This window comes from Bison bison, unplaced genomic scaffold (genome assembly GCF_000754665.1).
Source record: "Bison bison bison isolate TAMUID 2011002044 unplaced genomic scaffold, Bison_UMD1.0 scf7180017864309, whole genome shotgun sequence".
In the NCBI taxonomy this organism is placed as follows: Eukaryota; Metazoa; Chordata; class Mammalia; order Artiodactyla; family Bovidae; genus Bison; species Bison bison.
The window spans coordinates 5,940,017-5,952,865 of NW_011494881.1; the positions used below are offsets into that span (position 1 = coordinate 5,940,017).

The following is a 12,849-nucleotide window of genomic DNA, read 5'->3' on the forward strand; positions in this document are numbered from 1 at the left end:
CAGCATGTGCAGGAAGATGAAAAGGCTGGGATAATGGGCTCCTTATCACAGCCAGGGAGTCAGGGCCTACCTCCCAGAGTGGTCAGAGGGTACCCCAGACCCATGACCCATTGACCACCATTGTCCTTCTGCACATCCCACAGGGCATCATCCGTGCTGCCAAGGAGCTGGACTATGAGATCAGCCACGGCCGCTACACCCTGATTGTCACCGCAACGGACCAGTGCCCACTCCTGTCACATCGCCTCACTTCTACCACCACGGTGGGTGGATGGGTGGGTGGCACATGGCCCCAGCTCGGACAGCTCCATGGGGAAACAGGGTAGGGAAAGACTATTCAGGAGAAACACCTCAATCCACAAGCCCTGTCCTGGTCTCTGCAACTCACCCAAATTTGCACTATGACTTTGAGATTACTGCACCTCCATGTGGCTGCAGCTGTGAGACAGATGAGTATGCCTGCCTTTCTCCCCTTCATGGGGAGAGCACAGACTCTGGTCAAGCCAGCAGGGGTTCATGTTCCTGGTCTTCCATCTCCTATGTGACTCTGGGCAAGTCACTTAACCTCTCTGAGCTTCACTTTCCTCCTCTGTAAATGGGGGATAATACACATTGTTTCAGAGTATGGGAGCAGAAAATAAGACCAGATAAAATGACCATAGTACAGCAATAAGTAGAAGTTCATAGCATTATTATTCATAATATTATTCTGCCCATAGAAAGACTTTGAGAATAACAATAATTTATCTACATGTATAGCTTCAAAGACCCTCCCACACCCATCAAGCAGTATGATCCTTGCATCAGCCTGGGAAGCGGAATTGTCAGGTCCAGTTTACAGATAGCAGGGCTGGCTGGGATCCGTCCTGACTAAGCTCGCCCATCGTCTCAGGTGCTTGTGAACGTGAATGACATCAACGACAATGCGCCCACCTTCCCCAGAGACTACGAGGGGCCATTTGATGTCACTGAGGGCCAGCCAGGACCCAGAGTGTGGACCTTCCTAGCCCATGACCAGGACTCAGGCCCCAATGGGCAGGTGGAGTACAGCATCGTGGATGGAGACCCCCTGGGTGAGTGGGCCTGAGCTTGGTGATGAGGGTGGCATGACCCAGTGGGCCTCTCCCTGACCCCACTCAGGAATTGGATAAGAAAGGTCTTTCTAACTGCTAATGGTAGTTTACCCCGGAATTGTGTGATCTTGCACTCTCTGGGCCTCAGTTTCCCCATCCATAAGATAATGAAAATAAACTCATCCCAGAAATATGGTGAGAACAGCCTGAAATCTGGGAGTAGAGGCTGGTAGCCTTGGAAGGTCACAGTCTCCTTTGAGAATCTGATAGAAAACACCCTGGGTCATCCCCAGAGTAAAGGCTCCAGGGAATAGGAAAGAAGGAAAGACAAGCATGCTTGCCCCAGACCTTCAGGACCCCCCAAATGCACACCTGAGGGAGCACCCAGACTTCTCTGCACACCTCATCGTCATCCCTTAATGGCCTGCACAGCTGCCTTGGCTGATCCCCTCAGTTGAAGAGCAGTGTTTGCCTGGCCAGAGCAGTTTCTCAAAATAGTTTTTACTCACTCTTGTGGAGTAGGAATCCCAAACTCAAGGCCTACTGGGGCAGTGCAGGGAGCATACATGGGGGGAAAGGTCTGGGCTAGAGAATAGGGAGCCAGGGGGCTGTGGCAGCCAATGGGGTCAGACTGATGCAGACCCAGGGGTGAGGACTTCCCGTTTTTATAAAGAAATGATGGAAATCCAAATCATTGTGAAACATCCTAATTTTTAATTGATTGCTCAATAAATATTATTGACCATATTTGCTGATCACATTCCAGACGCTGAGTATACAGAATGGTAAAAAAAAAAAAAAAAGTCAGACACAAATCCCTACCTTTATAGAACATGTATTCTGGTTGGAAGATACAGGCCATGAACATAACTGATTAAGTAGATGACTTTGTCTATTGGGAGGTGCTAAGAAGGCAGTGGCACCCCACTCCAGTACTCTTGCCTGGAAGGTCCATGGATGGAGGAGCCTGGTAGGCTGCAGTCCATGGAGTCGCTGAGAGTCGGGCACGACTGAGCGACTTCACTTTCACTTTTCACTTTCATGCATTGGAGAAGGAAATGGCAACCCACTCCAGTGTTCTTGCCTGGAGAATCCCAGGGACAGGGAAGCCTGGTGGGCTGCCGTCTGTGGGGTCGCACAGAGTCAGATACGACTGAAGTGACTTAGCAGCAGCAGAGGGAAGTGCTATGGAGAAACATAAAGCCAGGAGAATGGGGAGTGCCAGGGTAACAGCTGCAGTTTTAGAACGCTCAAGGAAGACCTGTGCAAGGAGGTGACATTTGAGCAAAGACCTGAAGGAGGTGATGAATGGGTCATGTGGATATCCAGGGAAGAGCATGGTAGACAGAGAGAGCAGCAAGTGTAAAGGCTCTCAGGTTGGAGTGTGCCTGGCTTATTCACAGAGGAGCAAAAAGGCCCAGTGACGGGCATGAAGCCAACAAGGGAAAGAGTAGGAAGAGATGAGATCAGAGAGGTAACAGAGCCAGATGTTGTTGGGTCCTGCAGGCCATTGTGAAGACATGTCGCCTTCTCCAAGTGACGTGGGAAGCATAAGAGAGCTTTGAGCACCAGAGGGATATGATTTGACCTGAATTTCAACAGGAGCACTCCAGTTCCTGAGCTCAGAACAGAGAATAGAGGTTAAGGAATGACTGATACGAGCCCCTTGCAGTCACTCGGGCTAGAGATGTGAAGCTAAAACCAGGGAGGCGGCATTGGAGATGGTGAGAACTCTAGTGTATTTCATAGACAGCCAACAGGATGTGAGATGTAACTCACAGATGACACTAAGATTGGGGCCTGAGCAACTGTGCTATTAGCAGATGGGAAGACTGCAGGAGGAGTAGGAAAAGTGGGTTGGGGGAATGGGAAAGGTGAGGTTAGGTTTGAGACGTCAGATTGTCATTCAGTTGCTAAGTCATGTCTGACTTTGTGACCCCATGGACTGCACCACAACAGGCTTCCCTGTTCTTCACCATCTCCCGGAGTTTGCTAAAACTCATGTCTATTGAGTCAGTGATGCCATCCAACCATCTCATCCTCTGTCGCCCCCTTCTCCTCCTACCCTCAGTCTTTCCCAGTATGAGGGTCTTTTCCACTGAGTTGGCTCTTTGCATCAAGTGGCCAAAGTATTGGAGCTTCAGCATTAGTCCTTCCAATGAATATTCAGGGTTAATTTCCTTTAGGATTGACTGGTTTGATCTCCTTGCTGTCCAAGGGACTCTCAAGAGTCTTCTCCAGCACCACAGTTTGAAAGCATCATTTCTTTGTTGCTCAGCCTTCTTTATGGTCCAACTCTCACACCTGCACATAACTACTGGAAAAACCACAGCTTTGAGTATTCGGACCTTTGTCAGCAAAGTGGTGTCTATGCTTCTGAATACGCTGTCTCGGTTTCTCATTTCCTTGCCCTTTCTTCCAAGGAGCAAGCGTCTTTTAATTTCATGTCTGCAGTCACTGTCCACAGTGATCTTGGAGCCCAAGAAAATAAAGTTTCTCACTGTTTCTATTGTTTCCCCACCTGTTTGCCATGAAGTGATGGGCCTGGATACCATGATCTTAGTTTTCTGAATGCTGAGTTTTAAGTCAGCTTTTTCACTCTCTTCTTTCACCTTCATCAAGAAGTTCTTTAGTTCCTCTTCACCTTCTTCCATTAAAGTAGTATCATCTGCATATCTGAGGTTGTCGATATTTCTTCCAGCAATCTTAATTACAGCTTGTGATCCATCCAGGCTGGCATTTCGCATGATGTAGTCTGCATATAAGTTAAATAAGCAGGGTGACAGTATACAGCCTTGACATACTCCTTTCCCAATTTTGAACCAGTCCTTTGTTCCATGTCCAGTTCTAACTGTTGCTTCTTGTCCTGCATACAGGGTTCTCAGGAGACAGGTAAGGTGGTCTGGTATTCCCATCTCTTTAAGAATTTTTCATAGTTTGTTGTGGTCCAGACAATCAAAGGCTTTAGCCTTTTTCTGGAATTTTCTTGCTTTTTCTATGATCCAGTGGATGTTGTCAATTTGATACCTGGTTCCTCTGCCTTTCTAAATCCAGCCTGTATATCTGGAAGTTCTCAGATCACATACTGCTGAAGCCTAGCTTGAAAGATTTTGAGCATAATCTTCCTAGCATGTGAAATAAGTACAATTGTACAATAATTGGAACATTCTTTGGCATTGCATTTCTTTGGGATTACAATGAAAACTGATCTTTTCCAGTCCTGTGGCCACTAATGAGCTTTCCAAATTTGCTGGCACATTGAGTACAGCACTTTCACAGCATCATCTTTCAGGATTTGAAATAGCTCAACTGGAATTCCATCACCTCCACTAGCTTTGCTCATAGTGATGCTTCCTAAGGCCCACTTGACTTCACATTCCAGGATGTCTGGCTCTAGGTGAGTGATCACATCATCGTGATTATCTGGCTCGTGAAGATCTTTTTTGTACAGTTCTTCTGTGTATTCTTGCAACCTCTTCTTAATATCTTCTGCTTCTGTTAGGTCCATACCATTTCTAATGAGCCCATCTTTGGATGAAATGTTCCCTTGGTATCTCTAATTTTCTTGAAGAGATGTCTTGTCTTTCCCATTCTATTGTTTTCCTCTCTTTTTTTGTATTAATGGCTGAGGAAGGCTTTCTTATCTCTCCTTGCTGTTCTTTGGAACTCTGCATTCAGATGCTTATATCTTTCCTTGTCTCCTTTGCTTTTCGCTTCTCTTCTTTTCACAGCTATTTGTAAGGCCTCTTCAGACAGCCATTTTGCTTTTTTGCATTTCTCTTCCTTGGGGATGGTCTTGATCCCTGTCTCCCGTACAATGTCATGAACCTCCGTCCATAGTTCATCAGGCACTCTGTCTATCAGATCTAGTCCCTTAAATCTATTTCTCACTTCCACTGTATAATCATAAGGGATTTGATTTAGGTCATACCTGAATGGTCTAGTGGTTTTCCCTACTTTCTTCAATTTCAGTCTGAATTTGGCAATAAGGAGTTCGTGATCTGAGCCATAGTCAGCTCCCGGTCTTGTTTTTGCTGACTGTATAGAGCTTCTCCATCTTTGGCTGCATAGAATATAATCAGTCTGATTTCAGTGTTGACCATCTGGTGATGTCCATGTGTAGAGTCTTCTCTTGTGTTGTTGGAAGAGGGTGTTTGCTATGACCAGTGCGTTCTCTTGGCAAAACTCTAATAGCCTTTGCCCTGCTTCATTCTGTACTCCAAGGCCAAATTTGCCTTGGTTTTACTCCAGGTGTTTCTTGACTTCCTACTTTTGCATTCTAGTCCCCTATAATGAAAAGGATATCTTTTTTGGGTGTTAGTTCTAAAAGGTCTTATAAGTCTTCATAGAACTGTTCTACTTCAGCTTCTTCAGCATTACTGGTCAGGGCATAGACTTCAATTACCATAATATTGTATGATTTGCCTTGGAAACGAACAGAGATCATTCTGTCATTTTTGAGACTGCATCCAAGTACTGCATTTCAGACTCTTTTGTTGACCATGATGGCTACTCCATTTCTTCTAAGGGATTCCTGCCCACAATAGTAGATATAATGGTCATCTGAGTTAAATTCACCCATTCCAGTCCATCTTAGTTCACTGATTCCTAGAATGTCAACTTTCACTCTTGCCATCTCCTGTTTGACCACTTCCAATTTGCCTTGATTCATGGACCTAACATTCCAGGTTCCTATGCAATATTGTTCTTTACAGCATCGGACCTTGCTTCTATCACCAGTCACATCCACAACTGGGTGTTGTTTTTGCTTTAGCTCCATCCCTTCATTCTTTCTCGAGTTATTTCTCCACTGAGCTCCAGTAGCATAATTGGCACCTACCAACCTGGGGAGTTCATCTCTCAGTGTCCTATCTTTTTGCCTTTTCATACTGTTCATGGGGTTCTCCAGGCAAGAATGCTGAAGTGGTTTGCCATTCCCTTCTCCAGTGGACCACATTCTGTCAGACCTCTCCACCATGACCCGTCCATCGTGGGTGGCCCCACACAGCATGGCTTGGTTTCATTGAGTTAGACAAGGCTGCGGTCCGTGTGATCAGATTGGCTAGTTGTGATTGTGGTTTCAGTGTGTCTGCCTCTGACGCCCTCTCAGCGCCTACCATCTTACTTGGGTTTCTCTTACCTTTACGTGCAAATGGAATTCCAGCTGAGCTATTTCCAATCCTAAAAGATGATGCTGTGAAAATGCTGCCCACAATATGTCAGCAAATTTGGAAAACTCAGCAGTGGCCCCAGGACTGGAAGAGGTCAGTTTTCATTCTAATCCCAAAGAAAGGCAATGCCAAAGAATGCTCAAACTACCACACAATTGCACTCATCTCACATGCTAATAAAGTAATGCTCAAAATTCTCCATGGAAGACTTCAAAAGCATGTGAACCAAGAACTTCCAGATGTTCAAGCTGGTTTTAGAAAAGGCAGAGGAACCAGAGATCAAACTGCCAACATTTGCTGGATCATGGAAAAAGCAAGAGAGTTCCAGAAAAACATCTATTTCTGCTTTATTGACTATGCCAAAAGTCATATTCCATGAACTCATTTGAAAAGACCCTGATTCTGGGAAAGATTGAGGGCAGGAGGAAAAGGGAATGACAGAGGATGAGATGGCTGGATGGCATCACCAACTCAGTGGACATGAATTTGGGTAAATTCCGGGAGTCTGTGATGGACAGGGAGGCCTGGTGTGCTGCAGTTCATGCAGTTGCAAAGAGCTCAGGCATGACTGAGCGACTGAACTGAACTGGTTCAGTTTTTTGTCTATTCTTGCCATCTCTTCTTAATTTCTTCTGCTTCTGTTAGGTCCTTGCCATTTCTGTCCTTTATTGTGCCCATCTTTGCATGAAGTGTTCCCTTGGTATCTCCAGTTTTCTTGAAGAAATCTCTAGTCTTTCCTGTTCTGTTGTTTTCCTCCATTTCTCTTCATTATTCACTTAAGAAGGCTTTCTATCTCTCCTTGATATTCTCTGGGAATCTGCCTTCAGTTGGGTGTATCTATCCCTTTCTCCTTTGCCTTTCACTTCTCTTCTTTTCTCAGCTATTTGTAAGGCCTCCTCACACAACCTCTTTGCCTTCTTGCATTTCTTGTTCTTGGGGATGGATTTGGCTACCACCCCTGTACAGTGTCATGAACCTCCATCCATAGTTCTTCAGGCACTCTGTCTACCAGATCTAATCCCTTGAATCTATTTGTCACCTCCACTGTAAAATCATGAGGGATTTAATTTAGATCATACCTGAATGGCCTCGAGGTTTTCCCTATTTTTTTCAAATTGAACCTAAATTTTGCAATAAGGAGCTGATGATCTGAGTCACAGTCAGCTCCAGGTCTTTTTTTTGCTAACTCTGTAGAGCTTCTCCATCTTTGGCTGCAAAGAATACAATCAATCTGATTTCGGTATTGACCATCTGGTGATGTCCATGTGTAGAGTCATCTCTTATGTTGTTGGAAGAGGGTTTTTTTGCTATAACCAGTGTGTTCTTTTGGCAAAACTCTGTTAACCTTTGCCCTGCTTCGTTTTGTACTCTAAGGCCAAACTTGTCCATTACTCCAGGTATGTCTTGACTTCCTACTTTTGCATTCCAGTCCCCTATGATGAAAAGGGCATCCTTTTTTGGTGTTAGTTCTAGAAGGTCTTGTAGGTCTTCACAGAACAGTTCAACTTCATCTTCTTTGGTGTTAGTGGTTAGGGCATAGACTTGGATTTCTGTGATACTGAATGGTTTGCTTTGGAAACAAACTGAGATCATTCTGTTGTTTTTGAGATTGCCTACAAGTACTGAATTTCAGACTCTTGTTGACTCTGAGGGCTACTCCATTTCTTCTAAAGGATTCTTGCCCACAGTAGCAGATATAATGTCAGATAGGGCTTGGGTATACAAACCAGGAGTTCAGGAGAGAAGTCTGCTGTTGAGAGAGGTATTTGGGAGTAGTCACCCCAGAGATATATGAAGGCATGAGATGAGAGGAGTGCATTGAGCTGGCTGACAGAGGAGAATAGAGCCTGGGATGAATTTTCAATTAAGAGACTATAAAAGCAAATCTACTTCTGTAAGGCCAGACTTGGAGCCCCTGCTGTCCAGAGCTTGGGATGGGTCACTCTGTTCTGATATGTCACTCTGTCATGTCCCAAAAAGTCCTTTCTCTGGCCAAGCACTCTGTGCCTTCCTGCTTTGCAGCCAGCAGAGCCTGGGCCTTTCTCTGCTATTGTCACACACAGAGGTGCTGTCACTTAACAGGAGTCCTGCTCCTGTTCAGGAGGCTGCCAGAGCCTGCTTGACAGGTGGGTGTTGGGTGGGCAGCTGTGCCCCCTCCCAGACAGGGGCCCTCTCTGCACCTGCCTCTAGGGTGCAGGACTCACACACATGGCCAGCAAACTGTTCCCTGGCACCGGCCTTTGCAGTCCTGTGCAGAGCCTGCTGGGTTAGATGTACACGTGACTGGGGCCAGCTCAGGAACTTGGGGCCTCATGGAGGCAGGCCAAGAGTAGACATTCAGAGCCCAAGGATAACCTGGCGGCGGTGGGGGGGGCTGGTCACTGAACAGAGCCCCCACTCCAGAGGAGATGAGCAGAGGCTGGGAGGGGTGGGGAGGCTGAAAGTGCCCTGATGGAGCAGCTGGCACAGGTCACAACATCCCCTCCCATCTCTCTCCTCAGCTCTGGGTTCACTGACACCATGTTGGTAAATCAGGGGGTGGGGTGCTATTTTCCGCAGAAAGCTGGTTTAGCGACACTGTGGGTGAAGGGATGCTCTCCAGGCCACCAAGCCTCAAGGTCACCTTCCCACCACTGCAGTCTGAACATGGAGGGTGCTCCTGCTGGGGGGAGACTGGAGCCCCACTAAGCTGCAAGGAGACACGTGGTCAAAGAGCACTTGGGAAACAGGCCATATCGCTTGTGCCTCTGCCACCAGCCCCAGCCTTCTCAGAACCTACATCCTACCCCTTGTGGTAGGTCCACTCCTGGGACCCCTTTCGTACATCTTCATCTTCTGTGTAAGCCCCCAGCTTCTTCACAGGGCTGCCTGGGCTCCCTTTCAGGGTTCCCCTAATGATATAAAGAGCTGCGGTGGGTCCAGCACACAGGATGAACGGGGCCTTGTCCAGTACCAGCACCACCCTGCAATGGCCTGTCCTTATTAGCCCATTTTTCAGATGAGAACATGAAGGCGAGATTTAATCGCATGCCCAAGGGCACATAGGAGTGAGTCAGCATGCATACCTGGATATGACTGTTGGAAAGCCTCTGATTTTAAACCTCTGTCTCCAGAAGCAGTGGAGTGATGGGGAGTTCAGGCCCCAGGGCAAGCTCTGAGGAGGATAACTTGCAGTGTGGGGGGCCTTTGACCTGCCCACTGCCTCACTGATCTGACCTCATGCGGCTCTAGCTTGGGCCCAGCCCCCATCACCTCAAGCCTGCTCCCCTGAGCTTCAGAACCTCTTCCCTTTCTTCCAGGAGGTGGCTGTCTTTGGAAAGAAGGCAGCTGGCCATCTGCTCACACATGGCCAGGTTCTGAGACAGGGCTGGGAAACCCCTACAAAGGGAATCCCCAGTCCTCTGGAGACCTTGGACTATCGGGCTCAGGAAATCCTGTTTCAAGCAGCTTCCGCCCCCCGCTAAGCAGGGTGTAGCCCATAGGGCCACTGGGAGCAGGAAGGGCTGGTGGGAACTCCCAGCTGCAGGTGGGCCTCAGACGGGCTGTTTTGGTGAATCAGAGCAGTGGGAGCTGGGGGCAGAGAGTTATGAGGTAGGATGTGGAGGAGCAGGCAGAGCAAAGTGTTGGGGAGCTTGGGCCTCTGTCCTTACCGCACCCTGAGGCTGTGTGTCTCAGCAAGTCAGTGCCCCACCCTGAGCCTCTGCCCCTAAATGTCAAAAGGGAAAGCGAAGGAAGTAACTTTCTCCCTGTCCGCATTTCCTGGGGGAGTGCATGGAGAGGAGCCCCTCTTCCTCAGGGTCTCTGCTGCTCCTCCCTTGTTCATCTTTCACTGTCAGCCCCCGGAGCGCTCCCATCCAGCTGGGACCCCACTCACTCCCCTGGCATTCCCCCGCCCCTGCTCTTCTCCTCCACTCCCTCCCTGACCTTACGCCTCCCACCCTGGCCAGCTCTGAGTGCTCAGGCCCTTGTGCACTGAGCTGAGATGCAGAGCACTGGGTTTGAGTCCAGGTGCTGTGTTAACTTGCAGTGGGAGCTTGAACCATCAGCCTTCTTTCCCATTTCATTTTCCAAAGGACACGGGATGGTGTCTGAGGTCTCTTCCCGTTCAGAGCCTGAGAATCTGAGGCTCTTACTCTAGGCATTCCCAGACATCTGGCCCCTCAGCCAGGCCAAGACAAGGACTGAGGCCACAGGACCAGCTGAGGGGCCTCAGAAACCTCAGAGAAAGGAAGTCAGGGCCGACCAGGGGCTGAGGGGTGGCCACAGGCCCGGGAGATCCCTGGCTGCTCGCCACCTGGCTCAGTACCAGAGCTGAATGGAGGGCAGCTGGGGGCTCCCCGTCCTCAGTCCCTCCCACTCCATCCTCCCTAGTGCCTCACCACTGGCAGGGTGCTCCTCTGTGGTAAGCTTTGCCCTTCCCCAGTATCCTGTTTTGCAAGATGAGCTATCTGGAAAGAATAGCATATTATGAAGTTTCCGATACCTTCATTCATTGATTTCTGATCAAGGGTGGAGAGAAAACGAATGCCTGTGTAGAAAGGGAGCCCCCACTTTTCAACATAACCATCATACCCAGGTGGTCAGGGCTGCCAGGGCCTGAGTGGCCCCTGTCTGCTTGTACCCTAGCAGTTACCTGTTCCCCTCCGCCTGCGTGTCCCAGCCTTTGGCAGGTCCTGAAGCTGGGGGCGCTGGAGACCCCTTGCCTCGACTGTAAGGCTCACTGGAGGAAGCGGAAAGAGGCCTGGGCTCCCCACCACTCCTGGCCATTCTCCGCTGACTCTAGCCTCTCCTGGGCAACACCCAGGGGAGTTTCTGATCTCTCCCGTGGAGGGGGTGCTGCGGGTCCAGAAGGATGTGGAGCTGGACCGGGAGGCCATTGCTTTCTACAACCTGACCATCTGTGCCCGAGACAGAGGGGTGCCCCCGCTCAGCTCCACGGTGAGTCTGGGGGCCCTGTACCATTGGCTTCACCTCCCCACCCCCGGAATTCTCCACAGAGACGCCTCTAAACACTGCCACCCTCACGCCCAGAGCGGCCTCAGGCTGCTCTAGAGCCAGTCCAGGCCCTCAGGGCCGCTAACAGACCTGCGAGTCCTTGTGGGGCTCACCCGTGGAGGCTGGGCCTGGCGGCCACGGCCGCTCGGCGCTCCCAGGGGAGACTTTGCTGTCAGCCAGGCCTCTGCACCTGTCACTGCTGTTTGCACCCTGCCTCTGCCTCTTTACCTTTTCTGCCTCCCTCTTATCCTCACTTTCATCCTCTTGCCGCCTTTATCATTTTCCTTTCTTCCTCTTTCTTCCCCATGACCAGAGGCGCCTCTCCCTCTTCAGGTGCCACCTCTTTGCCATCTTGCTGCATCTGCCCCCACCTCCACTCTCTCCTTGGCCACCATGTCCACCGTCCCTTTCTCTTCCTCCTCTCCCTCCCTCCATCTCCCCCAGACCCCCTTCTCTCCTGGTCCTCCTCCTTCACCTCCTCCTCCCCCTTGACCTGCCTCAGATGCTGGTGGGGATCCGGGTGCTGGACATTAACGACAACGACCCTGTGCTGCTCAACCTGCCCATGAACGTCACCATCAGTGAGAACAGCCCCATCTCCAGCTTCGTCGCTCGTATCCTGGCCAGCGACGCTGACAGCGGGTGCAACGCCCTCCTCACCTTCAACATCACTGCAGGCAATCGAGAGCGGGCCTTCTCCATCAATGCCACGGTAGGGCCAAGTCTGACCTCAGGGAAGCCCCCAGGATTTTTGCTAAAAGAGAGGACCCTGCCCTAGGGGCTTTGCTACTCTACTGTCTGGGTTTCTGCTGGTTCCACTTCCTCCTCAAGTCTCTGCCCTCGATTGGCATTTGGGGGTCTGGAAAGCTTGGAGTCTTGGATTCCTAAGTGAGCCACTTCTGGGACCCCTGTCACCCCACGGCTTGTCATGTGCAGAGATGAGACCAGAGCTTTGGTGCCCCTTGTTTGCATCAAGGTGCACCAAGAAGTCCTCACATGGCCTCTTGGAGTGTTACTAGCTGCTGACCCCCTGGAGTCCTCCGAAGGACCATCCCTCTCAGGAAGGGGGGCACTCTTGGCCTGCTAACCCACTGTGGTTGTCCAAACTGTATCTTTAGTGATTTAGGGAGGTCATCCACAGACACTCCTGCAGGCAGGGCAGTTGGGCCTTGGTGAGCCAGAGCCCAAAGTGGGGGACAAGTCACCCCTCAACTCACCAGTCTCTACATCCCAGACAGGGATCATCACAGTGAACCGGCCCCTGGACCGCGAGCGGATCCCAGAATACAGGCTGACCATCTCCGTGAAGGACAACCCAGAGAACCCACGCATAGCCAGGAGGGTGAGACTGCAGGGGGTGGGGTGGGGGAGGGGCACGGCTCCACTGGATTTATCCAGGTGGCATGGCCTGTGCTTAGATGCATTGCATTTACAGTAAGCAACGGCTCAGTTCAAATCCCATTTCCGCCTGTCAGTGAGTGTGTGGCTTTGGCAAGTCAGTTTTCCTTAGCGTCTACTTTCTCTTCTGCTAAGTGGACACACACCAAAGTCATGGCGAGGCCTCGAAGGAGCCAATACCTGTAAAGTCCTTGGCCCAGAGCCTGGCACAT

General features: G+C 49.8%; 1 protein-coding gene across 1 annotated transcript in view; it reads left to right on the forward strand.

The window, feature by feature from the left end:
* The window catches only part of CDH23 (cadherin-related 23), a 409,549-nt gene that overhangs the window by 370,256 nt on the left and 26,444 nt on the right, over positions 1-12,849 (forward strand). The window contains exons 40-44 of the mRNA XM_010852241.1: positions 144-263; positions 893-1,073; positions 11,049-11,182; positions 11,742-11,951; positions 12,474-12,581. Coding sequence (XP_010850543.1) covers positions 144-263; positions 893-1,073; positions 11,049-11,182; positions 11,742-11,951; positions 12,474-12,581 — 753 coding nt within the window. The remainder of the gene's footprint in view (positions 1-143; positions 264-892; positions 1,074-11,048; positions 11,183-11,741; positions 11,952-12,473; positions 12,582-12,849) is intronic.